Source organism: Melozone crissalis, unplaced genomic scaffold, assembly GCF_028551555.1.
Source record: "Melozone crissalis strain CALT ecotype California unplaced genomic scaffold, PUWL_Pcris_2 ptg000107l_1, whole genome shotgun sequence".
Lineage (NCBI taxonomy): Eukaryota > Metazoa > Chordata > Aves > Passeriformes > Passerellidae > Melozone > Melozone crissalis.
The window spans coordinates 426,884-450,125 of record NW_026535884.1 but is presented as its reverse complement, the minus strand read 5'-3'; the positions used below and the strand labels follow the sequence as shown (position 1 = coordinate 450,125).

Below are 23,242 nucleotides of genomic sequence, written 5' to 3'. Positions count from 1 at the left end.
CATGGGAAGCCCTGAGGAGACACGGGGACACGGGGAGCCCAGAGGAGGCCTGGGGACACGGGGAGCCCAGAGGGCACACGGAGACCAGCGGCGCCCTGGGGACGCGGGGAGCCCAGAGGGCACACGGGGAGCCCAGAGGAGCCCTGGGGACACGGGGACCGGCGGCGCCCTGGGGACGCGGGGAGCCCAGAGGGCAAACGGGGACCGGCGGTGACACCCGGGCCCCTCCGGCCCCGCCCCGTGGCCGGCGCGGAGAGGGGGCGGGGCCTCCAGCTCAGCGCTCTCTGATTGGTCGGGCGGTCCTGATTGACGTGGGCGCCTGACCGGCGGGGCGGGCGCTTTGCGACGGCGGCGCTTGACGGCGGCGGCGGCGGCGGCGGGTGCGGGTCCGGGCGGGGGCGGCCATGCTGCTCACCGTGTTCTGCCTGCGCCGCGACCGCTCCGAGATCACCTTCAACCTGCAGGTGGACGCCGACTTTGAGCTGCAGAACTTCCGCGCCCTTTGCGAGCTGGAGTCCGGCATCCCGGCGGCCGAGAGCCAGGTCAGGGCCTGCCCCCGCCCCGAGCGCCGGGGAGGGCCCGGCCGGTGCCCCCGGGCTGGGAGCGGCCGTGCCCCTTCTCCCTCAGGGTCGGGGTATCCCGGGCTGGGAGCGGCCGGGTCCATCCGGGATCCGCCCCGGCCATCCGGAGTTTGGGGTTGTTTGGGGCGGTGGGTCCCTCCCCTCGCGGACCTTTGGGGTTTGGGGACAAACAAACCTCACTTTTCCCTCAAAATCCGCTCGGGAGAGGGCTCCGAGCCCCCGGGCCCCACGGGGCCCCTCCGCGAAAGGCTCGGTCCGCGCCCGCCGCGCAGCTGAAGGAGAGAAGATAATGTGGGTTTGTTTTGGTTTGGTTTATGTTGAGGTTTCGGAGGAATTTGAGGATTCAACGGGGCAGGAATTGGAGCGAGGGGAACAGGAGTGAGCCCGCGGGGGAAGTAGGGGCCCGTGGTGTCCTCAAACCCCGGGAAACGGGGCTGAAATGTTCGGGAAAGGGTTTATTTATCCCATCGAACCCCTGCCCGGTCTGGGGCGGAAAGGGCACATTGAGTCTTTTCCTCCCTTTTTTCCACACAGGTGTGGGGACCGAGCAGGCACGTCCGTGTGGCTTTCTCAGCAAATTCCCCCTGCAGCCCGGATCCAGGGCTCGCACGTGTGCCAGAACTCGGGGGAGGCAGCGTGTGGGGGCGGCTCTGGGCCATCTGTCTGGGCTTTGCTCATGTTTTGGGTTCAGTCCCGCGTGTTTGGCCCTTCCTCCCCGCTTGTCCTGGGCAGGGCGGTGTCGGCTCCTTCTCTCGGCGCCGGCCGTGCCTGGCAGAGTTTGTGGAGTTTGGCGGTGGTGGCTTTTGCTTCCCGAGCCTTTTCCCAGTCTAAATTAACAAAGTGTTTTTCCAGCCAAGCCAAGATTAGTCAGCGCTGGAAGAGCTGGTGCAGGGGCAGCCCTGGGGCTGTGCTGTCCCTCGCCCAGCAGGTTTTTGACGTTTGGCTTTGCCTCTGCCTTGGGAGAGCCTTGTTTTCTGGAATGGGAGCTTGGTGGTGACAGGGAAACAGTCTCAGAGCAGGGGCAGGAAACCCAGGAAAGGTGGATTCTCTTTAGGAAAAAAAACTCTTGATTTTGGGCAGGTGTAAAGGGAGAACCCACCTCACACAAAGGTTCCCAGCAACCCTCCTGTGGCTATCACAGCCACCAGTGAGCTCCCAGGTCTGGGGACAACCCCTGCATGGGGGACTCTGCTGTGGCTTTGACATCCCCAGGCATGAACTGGAGCATAAACTCCTCGCTGTCACCTTTGTCCCTTGTGTCATGGTGACCTGCAGCCCCGGGTCTGGTTTAGGGTAACGAGGGGTCACTTCTCTGTGTATTTTTGGCCAGGAGTTCCCTTGTTTGAGTTTTTCCAGCCCAGCTGCCCCGTGTGGGGTTTGGGTGCTGCCAGCCCCAGGCGAGGGGAGCAGCGCTGCGCTTTTGTAGCCACCTCTGCTTCCTTCTGCTCATCCATCTGCCAGCCGTGCATCATCCCGAGCCGCGTCGTGCCGTGCTTGCCAGGCTGGTATTTGTCACTCCTCTCTCCTCTCCTCCTGCCTGGTGTTGGTGAGGTGCTTTGAGGACCTTCAGTGGGGAGAACACGTTGGACATCAGGACGAATTTCTTCATGTGAGGAGGGTGGTCAGGCCTTGGCAGGGGCTGCCCAGGGAGTTTGAAATGCCCGTCCCTGGAGGTGTCCAAGGAAGGCCTGGACATGGCACTCAGTTCTGGGGACAAAGTGGGGATTGCACCTCCATGATCTTAGAGGGCTTCTCCAGCCTCAGTGATTCTATGAGAAACTTAAAAAGATACAAGTTATCAGAGAAGCAGCTCCTTGTGTGGAAGGATTTTGCATTGTTAAATCACAAATAGGCGGTTTTACATTTACCAAACTTGGCTGTTTTCTCCCCTTTTTCCTCAGCCAAGGTAAATGTTGCATTGAAGGCGCTGTGTTGGCACAAGAGAGGATGAATTTCATTGTAAGGGTCATGCAGGGTGGAGTAAAGCACTCAGTTTGTGGAGGAGGGTTAATCCCAGCCTTGTTCTCTGCTGGTTTGGGCAGTGAATTCCGGGTGCTGCAGTTTGGGGTGGGGCAGGGAGCTGTGAGGTGTCCAAGGGACGCTGTGGGCACAGGTCTGAGATAACAGAGGTAGCTGCTGGTGGCTGTGGTGATAAGAGGAGCTGGGCGAGGCGAGTGGAAATAATCTGACTTTCCAGTCTCCTCCACACACCAAGGCCGTGGCTTTGTGGGAGAGGGGACAGGAGGCTCTCAGCAGAGCCACACTCTTCATTTCTTCTCCTCATTTATCTTCTCTGCGTGCCCTCCATCTGTGCCATGCTCAGGAATATTTGATGGGCCCTGGAGTTGCCTTGATGGATGGCTGCAGGTGGCGTCCAGCACTCCAGCCTGGGGTTCCCTGCTCCACAGGAAGGTTCTACCCCCTGGCATTGTGCACAACGAATCCATTGGTGCCTGCATCCCTGTCTGAGTCACCTCCAGAAGAACCCGTGTCTGGTGCCACCAACCAGACAATCAAAAGGCAGCAAAATCCAATCAGTTTGTTTTAAGACTGGGGCAGAATGGGTCAGGAGTGGATTAATCTGTGCTGCTAATGGACGTGGCGAGTGCCAGGCGCTTAATTTATTGTCTGGGATGGAAGGCTGAACGCTCATAAATCCAATCCCAGCAAGATGACAGAGGTAAAGCCTCACTTAAACTGATTAACTGGTCTCTTGCAGAGTGCGTGTGCAGAAAATGTGCCATTTCAGATTTGGGTGTGCAGCTGGGATTTATGACACGCTGGCTGTGCTGCCGCCTCGGGCCGGTAACGTGAGAGGCTGTGCCGGGCCTGCCAGCACCAGCTGACCTCGGGGGTGCCTCTGGGCTGTGGGGTGGAGGCCACTCACTTTCAAATCGCTGAGAGGGACCTGGGCTGTGAGGCAGCGCTGAGGCTGCACGCTCTGCTGGAGGGGAGCAGGCAGGAAGCTCGTGCCTGCTTCCATCGTGTGTGTTTCCCCCGAATCTCTGATTGCTGCCCCATGAGGTTCTGGTCATTTGTGTTCCTCCTGCCTTGCACTGCTGCTGCTGATGGGTCTCCACTGCTGAGTGCTGCAGGGAGAGTGTGTAAGATGTTGGAGTTGCTGGAGTGACAGCCAGACCTGAAGACAGGTAGTGACTGGGTTTTTGGATCTGCTCCCTGTGATAGCATCAGGCAGAGCTGCAGCCCATCCCTGCCAGCACTGCCAAAGCTGCTCCCACGTGGCTCAGCCAGCCCCAACCTGTGGCAAGCGTGTGGTTGCTGAACTGGCCTTTTCCAGCCCCAAAGAGTTTGGCTAAACAAGGTGGTATTTGTGAAATTTGATCGTGTGCCTGAGGGGTTTGGGCCAAGTTCTCCATGCTCTGGGCTGCTGCCAGGACAGGAGGTGCTGGGCTGATCTTCCTGGTCTCACTGTGCTCCAGTGACAGCACAGAAACCTTCCTGTTGCCAGATGCCATTTCTGGGAACTTCTCTTCCAGGCTTACGTTACATTTTGGGCTTTCCCACAGCTTAGGGTTTCTGTAGGTATTACAGGTCTGATGTTCATGGAAATGTTCCTTGGGGATTATTCACCTTTGTCTTAGTGATTTTATGTTTAGTCTATGGAGCCCTTGTTAAAGCAGGTTATCCAAGTAGAAATGGATGTGATTTTTTTTTTTAGTCACAAGGAGTTGATTCCCTGCATGGACTGGTGGCAGTGTGGGGAGCAGAGCTTTGAGTGCTCTGGGTCTGGAGAGTTGCATCACTGGGGTGAGCTGGAAAGCACAGAGCTAATGAATAAGGTCCCTGTAAAACTGGTTATTCTGGGGAGCTGTGTTGTGGCAAGAGGCAGAACGATGGATGTTGGGCTGGATCTACCTGGCTTGGTGCTGCTGGCATGTCTGCAGTTGTCCAGGGTCAGTGGGTGCAGAAAGTGCCTGTGGCTGGTGTAATCATGGAGTTTGGGAATGTGAACAGGCAGTCCTGGTCAAGACTTGCTTCCCTCTAATGATCTTGGCCTCTGATAGTGGAGACCAGCCCTTCTCCACGGTGCCACAGCTGGATTTTGGCAAGCCCAAGCCCGTGTTGTCCAGGCAGGAACGTGCCAGAGGCCAGGCCTGTGAGGACATCACACCTTCCCTTGTGAAGCTTGACATGGATCTGCAGGATTTATTGGAATGGTTTTTTTCTTCTCCTGTAACAAAATAACATCATGTTTGTGTTTTAACTTCTTCCCTGCCTGGTGCTCTCCTGGCACAGATCGTTTATGCCGAGCGGCCGCTGACCGACAACAACCGCTCCTTGGCCTCCTATGGCTTGAAGGACGGCGACGTGGTGATCCTGCGCCACAAGGAGACGGTGGAGCCGCGGCCCTCCATGCGCTTCCCAGGTGAGACAGCTCCGTGCCAGCTCTGCCTGGGCCTCTGGGGTTCATCAGCACTGCCCAGCACAGCTCTGGCAGTGTCCTTTAGCACAGAGTGCTGAGGGGGGAGCGTGGCTGGGGTGAGGCAGGATTGTAAATGACCCAGAGGGCTTCTGATGCAGTGTTTTATTCTGAGGAAGGCAACACCATTTTGCTGTTCCTCTGAGGAGGTGTGGAGGCAGTGAGGAGGTGACTGGTTCAGATCAGGCTTGTTAAAGGTGTGTGAGTTTCCTACAGCCGCTGGATCCCTTTCTGCTGGATTTGATGGCTCAGACCCAGACTCTATGGATGTGTGTCCTGAGCCTGTCCTGTGGCAGATTCCCTGAGAAGCCACATCTTGCCAAACCCCGTGGTTTAATCATGTGTGCATGCCAAAAGCTCCTCTGGGAATGCCTGAGTGGAGCCCTGTGCCTCTGTCCTGCCTTCCACAGATGCTCCCAGCAAATCCCAGACATAAAATATCCCTAGGAAAGGTGCCACAGGCTGGGAAGGGCGTGGGAGCATTGCTGAGGTCCTCATCCTGCCTCAGCTGGAGGATGGGTACCTGCAATGCAGGTCTGCAGGAGTGTTACTACTTTTTTTTCCCCCTGCTTTTCTTTAACCCAAGAGCCTCTGAAGTGCCTCAGAGCCACTGGGTTTAGCCCTGTAGTCCCTCCATGAGGAATTCACGTTTGTGAAGCAGGGAATAACCAGTCAGCAAGTGCATTTCAGGGGAATAGAAATGGGGCAGACAGACGAGACCAGTTACATAAATGAGCCAGCGTTGCTAACCCAGTAACCCGGGGACGTGGCTGCTGCTCAGGGAATCTGCTCTGGTGCAGCATTGAGGGCAGCTCTTCCTTCCTGTGCTTTTCCCAGCAGAACTGCAACCACGAAGCACCAACATTGTGCCCTTCCTTTCAGGTCTGCCCAGGATCGATTTCAGCAGCATCGCCGTTCCCGGGACATCCTCGCAGCCTCCGCCCCCGGCGCAGCGGCCGCGCCCCTCGCCCCCGGACGCGCCCTCGTTTCCTCAGGGCCTGGACAACCCGGCCCTGCTGCGGGAGATGCTGCTGGCCAACCCCCACGAGCTGTCCCTGCTCAAGGAGCGCAACCCACCCTTGGCCGAGGCCTTGCTCAGCGGGGACCTCGGTGAGCCGGGCTTGGGGCTGGGCGGGGTCACCTTCCATCAGGGGCAGCCCCCGAGCTGCATTCCTTGATAAAAGGTGCAGATAAAAGCTGCCAGGTGGGAGCACTCAAGGCAGAGGTCCTTCATTTCTGCGTGTATTTCTCCTGCTTGGCATTTTTAATATCCTCTTTAATATCTCCTACTCAGAAATATCAGAGGCACAGACAATTTGGTTGTCTGTGAACAGAAGTGACTCAGCTCCTGATTTTTACACTAAGATACTCCTTACTGCACATTTTCCAATAAAGGTGGTGTGTTTGCTGCATCCCAGCTGGGACTCAGCAGAGAGCAGCACACCCCAAACCCAGCTCTGTCCATAGTGACCTTGTGCTGTGGAAGTGAATTGCAGAAAGGGAGAGGGAAAAGAGCAAGGAAACGGTGTAGGAACTTTCTCAATAGAAATAGTCATAAATGTGTACGTTTCTGTTAATCTTGGAAGTGTCTGTGTATTTTGGGCACAGTTGAAACCTTGTCCTTTGCTTCTTCTGTAGCTGATGTTGGTCCCTTGTTCTCCCTGTGGTGAAAGATTTGAACCCTGGTGTCCTTTAGGTGTGAAAAGAGAGGAGTTTTGGGCTGCAGTAGATGAGCTCCTGAACCTCTGCAGGATGTTTAGTTGGGAAATAAATCCTGTTGAGTGTGGAGAAATAAATGAAGAGAAGGAGCTTCTAGCAGGAGATTTTGTCCACTCTCAGGGTTAAATCTGGGTGATTTCTCTCTGTTAGAGGAAACCAGAGAGGAACTTCCATGTTGTCAGCCTGTTCTGTTTTTAACTCTGCCTTTAGTTCATATCAGAGCTGAAGCTTTCTTTGCACTCTCAGGCTTTTTTGTGCATCTTGCTGGGAGCTTTTCCCATCACCTTAAGCAGGGGTGCTACTCTTGGCACAGGAAACCAGAGTTAAAGCCCAAGACACCCAGAACTGGCTCCTCTGCTGCTCTGCCTGGTCTGTGGACATCAAACTTTGACCCAGTTGTGCATTTTCAGTCCCAAATTGCCGCATTGGGCTGTCAGGAGGAAGTGGTTTGGGCTGGTTTTCCCTTGCTGTGCTGCACTGCTGCTGCTGGCAGCATTTGGGCACAGCTCCAGCTCAGCTCCAGCTTGGATTCCCAAATATCTGCAGAGATCCGTGCCCTGTGGCTGTGCTGGATGAAGGCAGTGCTGTACAGAAGCCTGATTTCAAAAATCCAACAGTCAAATATACCCTGAGCACATAATAGCCTTTGAGCCAGAGCTGCTGCCAGGGCTGCCAAGGCCTTTTGGGGATGTACATGACCCCATTCAAATGGTAAAACATGGCCAGAGGCCATCTGGAAAGTGGCAGTCTAAAAACTGATCTTAAAATGTGCATTTAGACCTGGCTAACACCTCCTGGTTCCAGTGGTAGGCATTCAGCTTTAGGGATTATAATCTCTGGTTTTGCCATGTTCCTTGGGTTTGAAAGGAGTTTTGTCATTAGCCTTTGTGTAGTTTTTAAAATTTTTTTCTCTATAAAAGTGTATGTGCCAGGAAATTGAGCTTGATTGTGCAGTGTTTGGGTAGGAACATGAGGAGAGGGAGCTCTGTCCAGTTGCTTTTCATCTCGGCAGGTTCCCAAGTTTGCCACTGATCCTCTGAGGTCTTTCCCCGCTGCCCTCAGAGGGAGCTTTTTCCTGTGTGCTGCTGAGTCTATTCCTCAGCTGGCATCAAAAGAAGCGTTTGCTGTGCCAGAATTTGATTTGCAAGAGTAATTTCCAGTCAAAAGCATTTCTTTATCTCCCTGTTCCCGCAGAGAAATTCACCAGGGTGTTGCTGGAGCAACAGCAGGACCGGGCCCGGCGCGAGCAGGAGAGGATCCGGCTCTATTCCGCCGACCCCTTTGATCTCGAGGCACAGGCCAAGATAGAAGAAGACATAAGGTAACAAACCAAAGTGGACTGTAGGCATTGGGGTCCTCTCTGGGGAGGAAAAACTGCTCTGAGAAGGCAGAATCTAAGCACATTCCTTGTACCAAGGAGTTTGTTTGCAGGGCAATGCTCTGGGCCACCTTTGCACGTGGGAAGGGTGGGATTTGGGAACATGGAGGTGCATCCCATCCTTGAGATGTGTCCTGCTGAGATCACACATTGTTGTTCCCTGTGAGGGTGGAAAGGCCCTGGCAGAGGCTGCCCAGGGAAGCTGTGGCTGCCCCATCCCTGGAAGTGTTCAGATTTGGACAGGGCTTGGAGCAACCTGGGATAGTGGAAGGTGTCCCTGCCCATGGCAGGGGATGGCACTGGGTGGGCTTTAAGGTTTCTCCCAGCCCAAACCATTCTGGGACTGTGTGATGTGAGGTGACAGCACTGTTATCTGTGCTGTGTTTGTGTGTGTGATGTCTTGGAGCTGCCTGAGCTGCTTCACTGGAGCACTTGTGGAAAGCACATCCCCTCTTGAGGCCTGGGGCATGTTTTGAGCCCAAGATCTGGGCTGGTGCTGTCTCCCAGCTGAGCTCTGCACAGCAACAGGGCATTGTTCCTCCCAGCTGCCCTCAAGATTTGCTTTTGCATCCTGCTAATTGTTCCATGTCTGGCTAATTCACTGATGAGAGGCTCTGCAGAAATGCATCCTGCTCATCACTCGCTCCCTCTTGCTGCCTTCCAGATGTAATTGTGTTGGGCTGAGGCTTGATTTCTTCAGCTGAGTGCTGAATCCTGGAGTTGGTTCATGGCTGGTGGTTTTCCCCTGATAACAAAGTGTCTGTCTGCTACAGACCCATTGTTGGGCAGAACCAGAATTCACTGGTGGTAGGAGTGCTCTCACATTGCAACTGACAAGGTGTTGGTGCCAGATAAACACCCAGAAATGCAGAAAATAGATATTTGTAGGTAGTGAAACATTGCTCAGAGGTACAGGGATGCTTCCCTTCTTCCTTAGATGAGGGACAGATAAAGGGGATGTGCCCAAGGTTCTGCAGCTCTTGGGGCTGAGCCATCCCCAGATTTCACACCCCACTCAGTGAAAAAATGAAATGGTATCAGAATTGAAGCCTTTTCCCCTTTTTTGGGGAGACAAAGCAGTTTTAGATGCAGTCGCTACAGATGCCCATCACTTGCAAGATTATCCTGGGGCTGTGAGGGATTTCTTGAAGAGCATTTTTTCTGTTGGCTTGAATTTACACCAAGGGCTGGTGCTTGTGGTGGTGTTCTTTCTGCTATTTTGCTCACCTCCCTCCTTTCCTATGCCTGGAAAAGGAAAGATACCAGGGAAACCTGAGGATTTGAATGTTCAGCTGCTGTGTGGGATTCCAGTGATGTAGCTATTGGCAACACCTCCGTGTACCCTCAGCATGACTAATGAATCCACAGGTTTTTTCTCTGAGTTCTCCAGGTTAACATGGACATGGGGTTCCTGTTGGCAACTCAAGGCTGTCAGGTGTGAGTTAGGCAGGGGTTGGAAGGGGCAGTGGCTGCTGGGGAGTGACTCACTGTCTCTGGGCTCAGCTGAGATCATTCCTGGCAATCTTCAGCTCCCAGGTCTGTGTTTCACTAAGGAAGAAGCCTTTGCTGTGGTTTAAATGTGTGTTTGTAAGGTGAGCAGCAGCAGGTGGGATTTCCAGGTCTGTCTGTGAATCACAGGGATGTTACAAGGTCTGGGTGACTGAAATTTTGGTCTTTCTCTCTGTTCCCCACAAAATTCAGGCAACAAAACATTGAAGAGAACATGACGATAGCGATGGAAGAGGCACCTGAGAGCTTTGGGCAGGTGGTGATGCTCTACATCAACTGCAAAGTCAATGGACACCCCGTGAAAGCCTTTGTGGACTCAGGTGCTTTCTCCACACTCTCCATCACTGAGGGCAACAGTAAACATTCCAGTAGTTTCCCCAAAATATCCTACAATAAAGCAATGCATGACAAGATTTTGGAGCACTTTACTGAACCCTGAGCACAGCCAGAGCAGATTGCTGGGAGAAGCAGTGTGGGAACACCCTGCATTAGGGCTCCTGGGACTTCCATGCCTGGAAGGTCTCTGCCGTGTGTGTGTGTCTTATCTCAATTTACAGGCAGGGAGATTTCACACACCTTTAACATGGTAGTTCCCATCCACATCCTGCAAGGAGAAGTTCCTGGGGTTGTTCCATCCCTACAGTAATGGTCAGTGCTGACCTGTGTGTGGGCAGCCAGGTCAGCACAGTTGGTTCACAGGAAGCCTTTATGCCCTGGGGCAGGTGGGTTGGTTTCCCAGCCACTGAGTGCCAGATCTTCAGCTCTTCCAGGAGAAAATTAAAGTTTGTGCTGAGCCATCAGGATTTAACAGGAGTTCTGTTGCTGGCAGGTGCCCAGATGACCATCATGAGCCAAGCCTGTGCTGAAAGGTGCAACATCATGAGGCTGGTGGATCGGCGGTGGGCTGGCATTGCTAAGGGTGTTGGGACACAGAAAATCATTGGCAGAGTGCACTTAGGTAAGTACTGGCATTTTTGGGGCAGCTTTAGCAGGGGTTTGACTGCATTTCCTGCACTCTTGGCACTGAGGATTGGTGCTGTAATTGCTAGGAGCTCCTGCAGAGTGAAATCAAAGTGCATCTCCAATGTGTTTGTTTGTCTTGGGCACAGAATTCTGTCTCATTTAATGCTCTAACACTTGGGGTGAGGGAGTCCCAGCTCCTGCACACACAGGACACGTTCTCTGGGGGCAAAACCTGAGGTGAACGTGGAACACCACAGCCTTCCCTGTTTCAGGTGGCACTGCTGGGCAGGGTGAGCTGCTCAGGAAGCTCACACAGTGCAGTGTTTGCTGTTCCTTTGGAAAGAAAAGCCTCTGTGCTCTTGTGCAGCTTTTCTGGATGGAGGACACTGCCCTTATTACAAAAAAATCGATTCTGTTTGCTGTTGCTGCTACTTAGACTTATGCTCTAATAAACTGTTTGCAGCCCTCAAGCTTGGAGGGTCAGAGAAGCAGGACTGGAGGTTCTCAGGCACATCAGCTTTTAAAACAATTCCTCTGGGACCATGGCAGGCCTGGCAGTCCTGGAGCTTGCACAGGGCCACACTTTCTGTGACCAAAAGGGTGCATCAGAGTGCTGGTTTCAGATTCTCCCAGACCTTTCCCCTCCCAGGTGGAAGAGCAGAAATCAGATTGTTGTGCTGTAGTGGGAACTTCTCTGCCTTGTGTTTCAGCTCAGGTGCAGATCGAAGGGGATTTCCTGGCGTGCTCCTTCTCAATCCTTGAAGAGCAGCCCATGGACATGCTCCTAGGACTGGATATGCTTAAGAGGCATCAGGTATCAAAACCTCTTTTGAAACAGTTACCTGGCTCTTGCAGGTTTAGTGAGAAGTGCAACAAAAGGACAGGAGGTTCTCAGGCACATCTAAAGTTTGTGAATTCATCTAAAGTTTGTGCACACCCGGCCTGTGAATTCATAGGATTTTCCTGGGGAGAGTTGATGGTGGATTATCTTCCAGCCTGGAAACACATCCATCATGGACAGCTCTAGGGTGTCTGGCTGCTGCCTGGAGCTTTTTGCTCTGATCAAAGATGCCCAGAGCCTTCCAACAGAATGATTTATTACAAATTGAGCCAGACAGGGCCCTTTGCTTAGAGCTGATACTCCTGGCCCACTCTTACGTGCTGCGAGCCGTTCCATTGGAGACGGATTGCCTGACCTCACATCTCCCTTCACCCCTGGGAGCCACCTGGCTCTCTGCAGACCCTGATGTGTGGATGCTCTCTTGCAGTGCTCCATTGATCTCAAGAAGAACGTGCTGGTGATTGGCACCACGGGCTCTCAGACCTCCTTCCTGCCCGAGGGGGAGCTGCCCGAGTGCGCACGGCTGGCGTACGGCGCGGGGCGCGACGACGTGCGGCCCGAGGACATCGCCGACCAGGAGCTCGCAGAGGCAATACAGAAATCCGTAGAGGAAGCAGGTACCAGCAGGAGCTCGCTTGAAACAGGAATCTGTGCTTTTTTTCCTGCTGCATGTCAGGATGTCTGTGAGCTGTTCCCCTTCTGGCTCCTGGGAGCAGCAGCAGCCAGTAAAGGGTGGAGAGAAGGGGTTTTATTCTTGCTTGTGGCCTCTGAGTGCACTTCTCTCTTCCTTTCTGGGCTGCAAAACCTGCATGGAGGCATTCCGGGCTGTTAGCTGTTTATTTGATGCTCTCCCTGTAGCTTCCCACCTGCTCTGGTTTCCTGGCCTTCAAGCTGTGGAGGTTAATGGTTCTCTGTGGCTGGGATCACATTGTAGTGCCCAGCAGGGCCGTGGCTCAGCTGTGCTGCTGCTGCAGCCTCGTGTGAGCACAGCTTTGGGGAGGCTCCCAAAACCCTGCTCTTATTGGCTGCACCACGTAAAAATAGAGCAGCTGTAACAGTGACAAAAGTTCATGACAATTTTTAGAATTCACACTATTTCAGCGTTTTTCCCTGCAATGGTGTTCGTGCTCTTGGAGGGGGAATTGCCTCCTTGCAGTTGCTCAGAAGTTCAAAAGCTGAATTCACATCCTCAGCCTTAAATATGACCTGCAAAGAGAACTTTCACCCTCCTGCAGTTCTGTTCCCAGTGTCCCTAGAATCCAAATGCTGCACAGATGGCCACATGGAGTTTTGGTGGCTGCAAAATTGAGCAGAGTGGTTTTATTTTCAGCCAAATAGCTGAAAGCTGAACTATGAGCCAAAACCAGTCTGAAACTCAAATTTTCTGTTCAATTCCTCCCTTAGTTCAGCTTTTAGCTGAAGGGGAAATTCATTATTTTTTCCCTGCTGTTCCAGAGAAGCTGTGAATACCTCAGGGCGAATTCCTTAAGCCTTTTCCAAAACTTTTGAAGATAACATTTTATATCCAAGAGTTCTCTAGAGACCTTTGAATTTTACTGCTCATTTTACCTCTGAAAGAACACAGTAAATTCTGCTTCCTACACACATGTAGAACTCTTTGCTGGGTCAGATTTAGGCTGATCAAGTTGATTTCAACATTTTGCTTGCTAATATTTTAAGACTCTAGCATGTCCATATTTAAAATTGAAATGAGAGAAAAAGATTTAACCATATATTTATATTAGATACTAAAGTTTATATATATTTAACTATATATATATATGTATCTATATATTTATATATCTAGTTGAAATGCACTGGAATTTTTCTTTAACACCTCCCAGTTACTGTTTCACAACCCAAAGAGTAAGCAGTTAGTTATAAATAACAAAGTTGATAACATTAAGGGGAGCACAGGACTGCACTTATTGCTCCCTTTGGCCCATTTTCTTCCATCCTAAGAATATAAGTTTTCCAGAACTATAAAAAACCTCAGAAGGAAGGTCTGGCTTTAATGAATCAGTAAGAAATAGTTTAAATGTGTGACTTTTCTAGCCAAATTTGAATGTTTATTAACTGAAGTTGCAGCCAGCAGAGAGAAACACAAACATGGGTTTGACCTTGTGATGGGGTTTTGATGTTGCTAAAGGTCAGGCTCAGGAGCTTGGGCTTTGTCTGTTCCCACAGCCTGGAAGGTGTAAATATCAGTTCTTTCCTGTGAAAACCTGGAGCCTGTTGGAGCCTGGGTTAGCTTCAGAATATATTTCCACTTTGGATGAGGATTTGCAGATATTATGGTTGGTTAAATTTAGTTCTCAGTTGAAAGAGAATTAAATAACAAGCAAACCTCAGCCCAAACTATGAGTCTTTACAATAAAGGCATTTTAGACAAGTTTTTTAAACAGAAAAGTGCCTGAAATTACTTAAATCCAAGCTGCTTATGTACAACATATGGTTCTAAGGACCATGAGGCTTTGTTCAGCACTTGGACACTTTGTGTTGATGCTGAGCCCTAGAGGAATGTAAAAGATTTATGGGAATAGGAAATCCATTCTGTGTGTTCACTTAGTGCCCATAGAACACTGAGGCACTGATCTAAAGTGGCTCTTGTTCAGATTGACTGTGACAACCTGACAGTTCTAGACACAGTGCTAGCCTCTGGCCCATGGGCTTTTGTTGGCTGTATCCTAAAATGTCAGCACATTCCTTTTTTCTCTCTTCCAAAACTTGAGTTGCTGCTAGGTGGTACCAAGAGAACCAAGAAAGGAAAAAAGAGAAAACGGAAGAAGGACAGAAAGAAAATGTGATGCAGTTCCAAAGACGCTCAGCTCCCCACAACACGTGTGTTCTTTTATAACTGGAGCAATTTTTGCTGCCTTCCAGGAGATGGTACAACACCAATGGCTGCCTGCACCTGGAGGCTATTAAAGTGCTTGTTTGAATGCACCTGGATTATCCTTGAGCTTTATTTAATCCCCTGAAGTCCACTTTAGGGAGCCTCATGATTTCTGTCAGCTGCTTTGCTGATGGTTCAGCATTTATGGAAGGCAGCTGAGGTGCTGGTGGAGTTCACTGAGATCCAGGGCCTCCACATCCTTATTTCCCTCTGAGGGCTTGATGCTCTTTTGTGCTCATTTCCCACCACTGGGGAACTCAGTGATCATGGAGGATTTACAAACCTGGCAGCAAAACTGGAGCTGTTTTGCTGAGGAGGAATTGTAGCCAGGCAGCTCATCCCCCACACACCTTTCATCCAGGCAGCCTCAGTCCAAGTCAGTGCCACCACAAACAGCTCAGCCTGTTCTGGGTACAGAGAGGACTTTATCCCTGATGGTGCACTTTGTGGGGAAGAGTTTGTTCCTGGTTTTAGCTGGATCAATATCCCTGGTGGGGCTGGGACTATTACATCTACCCCAGGAGAAGGATGACACTTAATGGAAAACCAGCTCCTGCTGCTACCTCAGTGCAAATCCCTGGTGTGTCTGATCATACCCTAATTAGTGATCCAGCAGGTCAAAAGACAGTTCTGCTTCCTCCCTGAAGGGTTGGTTTGGAGCAGAGACATGAATGTCATCATTCCACACAGAAACAGAAAGGATCCCTCTGGTTTTCATGCATATCCTCTGTCACAAAGCTCTTTGCCACCCTTAGGAAAGATGAGCAGTGGGGTGGTGTCACAGCAGGTGCTGCACTGGTTTTAGTTAACAGAGAATAAAAGGAGCAGAGAACAAGAGGCTGAGGACAGGCAGGTTTCTGTTGTGTTGTGGAATTTAAAGGGATTGTGGCTGGAGGTGTAGGCATGACAAGCTGTGCCTCAGTACTCCTGTAAAGAGAGACTCCAGGCAAACCAGTGGTGTGTGTTTAGGACCACTGAGTTTGGGAAGGGGAAGGGCAGCAAATCACAGAGCACAGAGCCTGGGTGTGTGATCTGTGGGGCCAGGACAGGCCCTCCTGCAAAGGTCGTGTGAGTGATTGAACGAGTGCTGGAGCGCTGATACATCAGCGAGATCAGACTGTCAGCAAGATAAGGTCACCTAATCTCCCCTGATAACCACAGCCAGTGTTCAGTGCTTCTGATAGAGATCTACAATTCATCTGCTCTCTGTGAGGACAAGGAAACAGTAAGCTGGGCTTGATTTTGGGGTGTTTCTCCTTTGCTTTGCTCTTCTCAGCTTTGGGCAGCAGTTCTTTTGGGGGATTTCTTTCCCCCTGCAATCTTACACTTCCCTTTAGCAGCCAGCTGGTGTTTGGACACCTTCTCTGGGGTCTGATGGCACTGATGGGAGCACAACCCAAGAACTGTGTTGCCATCTCAGTTCCCATATCTCTGAAATGTGTCTCCTGAGTATCTCCAGCCAAAGGCAGAACAAACAAGTTCAGCATGAGACACATTGTTATATTGTGTAGAGTTTACCAAGTGTCTGGTATCACCCACTGACTGCTCTGTGCCATAGCCAGTACAGAACAGCCTTTAAATTGTGCTCTGGCAGAGTTATTCTTGCTTTGGTGTGCCAAATTTGCCAGGCAGAGCCTTTGTGGGAGGCAGGAGCTCCTGCAGCCTCCGTGCCATTATGCTGAACAGTCAGGAGGGAGCTGTGCAGGACTGTAACCATGCATGGTGTGTGCTCTGAATGCTAACACGAGTTTGGTGTGTTTGTTTCCTAATCCAAACAGAACGTCGGAAGCCTTGATGCATGTAGTGTGTGTTTACTGCAGCTGGAGTGGGCCACAGACCAGGTATTTAGAGCCACCCATTCCAGTTTGTGCTGCCACGGTGCTTCTGCTCTGTCCTGACTGCTCCTTTCCTTCTGTCTTCCACAGAGAATAGTGACAAAGAAACTACCTCACTGGAAATGCCCTCATTACCAGCTTCTGATGGGTTTCAAAATCCAGTCCAGTCTTCAGAACTAAATTCCAAGATCTCTAATCCCACAAATCAGTTACTTGATCGTTCTGTCTCTGCCCCTGCTTCAGTTTGCTCATCCAAATCCAGCCTTGCAGAGCCCATTGATCCTAGAGCCGTCAAGACTTCTGACTCTTCACCTGAACACCAGATAACCCCAGGAAAAGAACCTGCTCTGGAATTACAGCATCATTCCAATAGCTCTTCCTTGGCAAATAATGACCCCTCTCTGCACACCGGAGATGGAACCTGCTCCAATCCAGCTTGCCTTTCACAGAAGACACTCAAAGAAACATTTAGTGCTGACATTTTAAAGGAATGTAATGCTAAAGAACAAGATCATGGTCAGGAACATTCTCTGGAAGTGACAAAAGTCCGTTTGGATGACACTGCTGCCAAGCACAAGCAGGATAAAGATGTCTATCTGTCTTCAAAGCAGGAGCAAAAACATGAGCTTCCCACAGACCATCAGATGTGCAAAGAGCCAGAAAAGGAACATCTTGAGGAGCAAACTGAGACAACTGACCCAGAACCTCCTTGCTGTATTGGTGGGCTTGAGAAACCTGCTGTGGCTGAAGCCAAACAGCCAGAAAATCCTCCCATGGAAATGAGAGATGACCTGGAGAGAGCAGGTCTTTCCTGTGTGAAAGGGAGTATCCGACTGTCAGCCTCCTGTAGCCATGTGCACATGGAAGCCTCCATGGAAGTAGATGCAGTGGAGCAGGCTGCAGCTGAAACACAGAGCTCAGCAAGGCATCAGACTGAGAGCAGACATATTTCCAGCCTGAACTCAGAGGCCCTCTCCATGGAGGTGGAGTTGCTCAAGTCTCCGTCCTCCTTGAGTGATCCCCTTCCCACCAGTGATGTCCTGCAGTCTAAAAGCACCAGTGAAATTCCTGCAGAGTATCACAAGTCAGCTAATTTGGCAGCAGACAGCTCCCCCCCCTCCAGCACCCCAGAGCTGGACATGGATGCAGGAAGACCTTCAGAAGAGCAATGTTTCCCTCTAGCATCAGCCTTGAAAGAGCTTCACAAACTCTTGGTTATCAGTCGGAAAGGAGAATGCAAGATCCTTGCCTCGGAAGAAGTCTCCCAGCTGGAAACGGTTCAGACAGAGCCAGCAGTGCAGCAGAAGGGACTTGCTGCAGGTGAGCAGAAAGGCTTGGATCCAGCCAGCCAGGAGCAGAGCTGTTCCTTCCCTGAGATGAGGTCTGAGGGTGGAGAAGCAGAGGGGAGCCAGCCCTGTGATTGTGGCAGAGAGCACATCAGCACTGGGCCCGTCAGTGCTGGGCAGCCTGTGCCTGGGGCAGGAGCTTTAGAGGGAGAGGATTCAGGTAAGAGCGATGTGGGCGTGCTGAGTTCTGCAGCCACCCCTGGCCAGCAGCAGAGCCCAGAGCAGAGGGAGGTTTTGGCAGGAGGTTCTCAGAGTGCACCTAGTCCAGCTTTGGAGCAGAGCACGCCTGGTTCCTCCACACCTGCTGCGGGTGAAGGAGCACCAGAGGATACTCAGGGCCTGTTCAGTGCTGGGAGAAGTGGCAGTGCTGCTCCTGCAGGTCCATGGCTGCTGGGTGGGAGTGAGGAGCCACTGCTGAGCCCCCCAGCTGCCTACAGCAGACTGACTGAAGCAGGGGCTTCTTCACCCCCTGCTTTCCCTGTGGCTGATGTCGACCGGATCCTTGGTGCTGGTTTTACCCCACAGGAAGCTCTCCAGGCCCTGGAACAAGCAGGTGGAAATGCAGATCTTGCTCTTCTCATTTTGCTAGCCAAGAGCATCGTTGTTCCCACGTAACTGTGGAAGAGGGAGCTGACTGGGGGATCTTTTCTTCTACAGGAGTATCTCAATCACACACCACAATGGACGAGCAGAATGTTGAGCCAGATTTTTTTAATTATTTGCAGCCAAAGTAACACATCTCTTCTGTTTCACTCGTTAGATTTGGGCTTTGAAAGGAAAGAAAACGTCCTTGCATTGTGTGGACACGATAGCTTTTAATCATGCATACTGGATTAAAACTACTAGTTTTATTTAAATGTACAATTTTAGAATAACCTCCAATGCTACGAATAAAAAGCAGCAGCCACTGTGCTCACTGCCCTGTCAGGCACAAAGCAGTTTGTGATGGGAATTGGCCACACGTGCACAGGAGGGGAGGTGCACACTGGGTCCAGTGTGGCCTCTGGATGTGTTGCAGCTCCTTGGAACCCAACATCCAGCTGTTGAGATTATTCTGGCAGCTACTAAAGGTGTGTAAATGCTCCTGGATCTGTAAGGCTTTTGCCAGAGGAGTGAGGGGTTTTTTGGGAGCGTGGGTTTTCGTGTGTGCGTGGGGAAGACTGATGCTTATTTTTGCCAAACCCTTTTATGCTTTGATTTCGAGTTGGACTCAATGATTCTTGTGTGTCCCTTCCAACTCAGAATATTCTGTGATGCTCTTGGGCCAGTGTGTTCCAGTTTACAACATGGGGATAGAAGAAGGGAAGGGATAGAATTTGGTGCTACCAAAACTTATAAGATACATTTTAACTTATTTGGAGATGTGCTGGTATTAACTGTAAGGGGGGGGGGGGGGGGGGAAGGAGTATTTACATTTTTTTTCTAGCCTTGCCCACATCATGTTTTTCCTCATGCAAAAAGAACAAGCTCAACCAGTTTAAGGCTAAACCTTAATGGTGAATTTGTTTAACAAACCAGCTGTGTGTTATGGCTCTGAATCTCCCTGTGCCTGGGGAGGAGTGAACTTCATCTCAGTGGCTCCAAGCAGGGCTGTGATTGGAAGAAGGAGGAATCTGCTTTGCTGTGGTTTGTCTGGATGTCTGGGGTTGGGTGGCCTCGTGGCTGTGCATGCCTGGGGGTGCTGATCTGACTCTGACACCTCCTCCAGAGCGAGGGCTCCCCAGCAGGGGTCACAGAACAAATGCACTGATGTGGCCTCTGCGTTACAACCATCGTGGCCTTCTGGGATACCTCTGGTGAGTCACCTGAGCAGTGAGGCCTCACCGAGGCTGTGCTGTAGGAAGCCCTTTCCAGATGCTTTTTTGAGGGGGAAGGACTCCTTTGTGATGCTCTGCAAAGCCCCAAAACTCTGTCAGGGCTGGGGAAGGGAAAGGAAGGCGTGGCTGAAACAAAATTTTAAGTAGGAGCTTTGATTCAGTCCCACTTGCAAATCTCAGAAGTGGCTTCGTGTTTGGTGTTTGTCTTGAACTTGACACGTTGAGCTAAACCTGGAGCAATGGCTCAGCAGCACCAGACACATTTTTGTTCATGGCTTCCATGTGGTCTTGTGGTTGTCTCAGGCCTGTGTCCTGCTGTTTGTGTTCCCTGTTGCTTGAGCAGGTCTCCTATGTGTGTGCTGGGCTGTTTTTGTGCAGGTGGCATTTAAAAACACCGATTTGGTTTCATCTGTCACCTCCCAGGAGTCTGTGCTGTCATTGAGTGCTGGTGTCAGATTTGCCTCAAACACTTGGGCAGCCAGGAGATCCTCTGGAGTAATAAAGGGCTTTAAGGCATTGTGCTGTCAAATGGAGCTTCCCCATGAGCTGGGACGGTACCATCCAGACCTGGAGCTCCCAGACAGGTTTGGCTTACACCCCTCTGCTTGTGATGGCAGCAGCAGGCACTGCCCCATGAGGGAAGCTGTGCTTGGCTGTCTGGAGCAGCACCCAGTGATTCACTTGAGGCTCTGCTCAAAATGAGTTACTGGGGCGAGACTGCAGCTTCCTCATCTTCACTGGGCAGGTGTTAGAGTTACCCCTGCTGAAGGTTTGGTTTAATATTCTCCTTCCAATGAGCACCTCACATCAGCAGAAGCCCCTCTGTGAAGGGCAAGCTTGGGCTGGTACAGGAGTACAGTGTCAGCAGGTCTCCTTAGGAAATTGGATCTCTCAGAGCCATTCCTGTCTGCATCTGCTTCACCATCAGAAGCAGCAGCAATGAGGCTCCCAGATCCAGAGTGGCTTCAGATGGCTGAATCTGCTCCTGATTCACACTGCAGGGCTCGGTGAGGTGGCCCTGGGAGCAAAGGAACACAGGAGCCAGGGGCAGGTTGGCTCTCTTGGATGGGGGAGAGCTGAACCTGCACCCTTTGCCTGTGTGTGGATGTACTGCTAGCTGCTTGGAGCAGCAGATGTTGGCTACTCAGTGTTGGCTACTCAGTGTTGGCCACTCAGTGTTGGCCCCTTGTATCACTCTCTGTTTCAGGAGCCCTTGCTCAGCTGGCCCAAGTGGTGCTGCTCTGCACCAGGCTGGTGACAGGCTCTGCTCTCACGGCCACGCTGACTTAGGCTGCACATACAGAATTTATGCTATAAAAGCTTTAGAGCATCAGCCAATCTGCTTCAGTGCTCACTTTTATTCCTTGTCAAATATAAGTTTTGAATCCTGCCCTTCTGCCAAAGCTGTATGGAAGCATTTATCCATAGTGCTAGAATTCCATGGGTAATTCTCCCCAGACTGCTAGAAACAAACCCTGACCCCCAACTGATAAATATTTCTAGAACTCTTTTATCAAGTAGGTCCAAGCCTGGTGATTTAAATCTCTTCATTTCCAAGCCTTGCTTTGAGTGAATGGCTATGTGCTGCTAAATTAGTGAATAATTTTTTTAGGAGCAAGATCTAGTATAACATTGGGGCAGTGGTGAGTACTTCAGGTTAAAATAAAATGTAACAGAATGTGTGCTTAGCCAACGCTGTCTGAAAGTTGTCTTTGTTTCAACGTGTGTCCTCTCTGCTGCATGCACACACACATCCTCTGTTCAGCCTCCAGCAGTCCCTCACTGCTCCCTGTGCTGACCTGGCCCTCAGAGTGGGAGTGTTTGTAGGAGAGGAGGGATGGCAGAGTGCTGTGGCTTATTTGCTACAGCAGGGCATAGAGGTGCCACCAACAGCTGTTCAGGTTTCCAAGGAGCCAGGTATTCCAGCCTAAAATCAGGCACTTTGTTCTTTTCTCTTCCCCCTCCTCATTAACCACTGCTGCAGTGCCCTAAATTCACATCACTTAACAGAGGGGTTTCACCATGGCAGTCCAGCTCTAGAGAGTAAAGCAGAGCTCTGAAGCTGCTTTTAAAGCTGCCAGCACCTGTGGGGACCCATGTGGGTGTGTAGAGCTTCTTTCTGGGTGTGCCCTGGAACCACTCCTGCTCTCTGAGATTTACTTTTTTCCTTAAAAATACCGAAGGAATTCACTTGGCCTCTTGGTGACTGCGTGTTTGTGTACACGAGGCCACAGGTGAACACAGGGGTGATGTTTAGTGGAATCCCAACATCTGGAAGTTTCTGGGCATGGGTAATTCTGACAAGAGGAGGGAATATTCCTGATAGCTGTCCCTGGCATGTTTACCTGCTGCAGGACAGAGCTGAGCTACGCTGTTACCGTGACAATCTCTGCCTCCTTGCTGTGTATGTTTAACTTTCTGTGTAGACACTCGGTCTCCAGGACTGTTAACCTTGTATGTCCTCCATGTTCCCCTCTTCTGTGTCTCCCTCTTGCTGTCTCCTCTCCTCAAAAGTAGCAATATTTAAGTGTACTTGCTGAATGCTCAACTTCAGATCAGTTTTCTGTAAAACTATGCCATTGATGAACAAAAGGAGGAGCAGGTCCTAGAGGTTTCTTCACCAGACTTGGACTTCCTGCCAAACAGCTCCCCAGAACTCTGACAGAAATTCAAAGAGGAGAAATCCAGAGGTGTTTCTGCCTGCCTCTCTCAGAAGTCAGCTTGGGAAACGAGGTCAGTTCCATGTCCATCATTCCCCTCTGAGCGCTCGAGATTTCTTCCTGCACTGTGCAGACGAGGCTTAGTCCGTGACCCAGAGCGCAGCGGGTTGGGTCACACTTTGACTGATGCTTCAGAGTTTTACAGACTCACTTAGGGAACTTGAGGGAATCAATACTCAGGAATCCTAAAGCTGGTTGTGTTTTGTGTCATTGACTCTCGTGGGCTGAACACGCTGCAGCCTCGCAGGCGGCTGAAGAGAGGAGTGGGTGTGTCATCAATGGGATGTGGTTCTGCCCAAAGTAATACACACTTGATTCTTTTTTGATTTTTTTTTTTAATATTGGGGGACTGTTTATCAACAAATTATGTGTAAAAAAAATTTGATATTTAAAAGAAAATTAATAAACACTTTATCATAATGCTGCTGGGTTGGTCTGTCTGTATTTCTGAGGTTGGCAGCTCTGCACTCAAATCCTTCACTGCCTTTTTTCCCAAAGCCAGTGGATTTTCTGTAACATAAATGCTGCCATTTTGAACAGAATGAGTAGAAATCTGTGGGTAAAATTATTAAGATTGGGAAGGCCTGAGAACAGACTTGAGAAATTCCTGTATTCCCTTCCTTTGGGGATGGGCTGTTGGGTCCTTCATGAAGGACTTAGAAAAGCATCAGAGTAAACATAAAACTTGGCCATGGCACAGTCTGCTGGGAAAGTGAATGGGACCCTCCTTGTCTCCTACCTGAATACCTCACTTCCAGCCCAGTTAGCAGATGGAGATTTATTTTTCTGGTGCTGGAAGCTAATTTCTTGGGACATTAAAAAAATTGGCATTTAAAGCCCTGGAAAGCTCATTAGAGTTTTAGTTAGAAATAGCTTTTTTGCAGTCCCATTCTCCTAGTGTCACATAGTAGAACAGGTTTTGGTAGGGAGGTGTAGAGGATATTCCTCCTCTGAAACTTGGGGCACAGTGACTAACCCTAACGTCCTCTCATGGAGTAACAGTCCCTTTTCCAGATCTAGAAAAAATTCCACTTTTCCTTGTAACAGCACTGAGGTTTTGGCCATTTTAAATCCCTATAAACCAGAGCTGTGGGTGCTGGTGCCAGGTGAGGGACACAAACACAAGGGGTTGTGATTCAGTGACCATGACAAACTGGGCAGTGATTTCCTCCTCACATGTTCAGAGCTCTGCACGT

At 50.8% G+C, this 23,242-nt stretch overlaps 1 protein-coding gene across 3 annotated transcripts; it reads left to right on the top strand.

Annotated features, from left to right (window-relative positions):
• Positions 1-388: 388 nt before the first annotated feature.
• DDI2 (DNA damage inducible 1 homolog 2) lies at positions 389-22,466 on the top strand. Of its 3 annotated transcripts, XM_054291945.1 has the most exons (10): positions 389-542; positions 4,839-4,968; positions 5,905-6,132; positions 7,936-8,062; positions 9,821-9,948; positions 10,458-10,586; positions 11,302-11,405; positions 11,860-12,049; positions 16,107-16,169; positions 16,254-16,337. In XM_054291945.1, the coding sequence occupies exons 1-9, from the start codon at positions 405-407 to the stop codon at positions 16,121-16,123; spliced, it is 1,191 nt and encodes a 396-aa protein (XP_054147920.1). In that variant the 5' UTR covers positions 389-404; the 3' UTR covers positions 16,124-16,169; positions 16,254-16,337. The 3 variants fall into 3 exon arrangements, with proteins under 3 accessions (XP_054147920.1, XP_054147918.1, XP_054147919.1); XM_054291943.1 differs by lacking the exon at positions 16,107-16,169 and having other exon boundaries at positions 16,254-22,466; XM_054291944.1 differs by lacking the exons at positions 16,107-16,169; positions 16,254-16,337 and adding an exon at positions 14,165-16,087.
• The last annotated feature ends 776 nt before the right edge of the window (positions 22,467-23,242 follow it).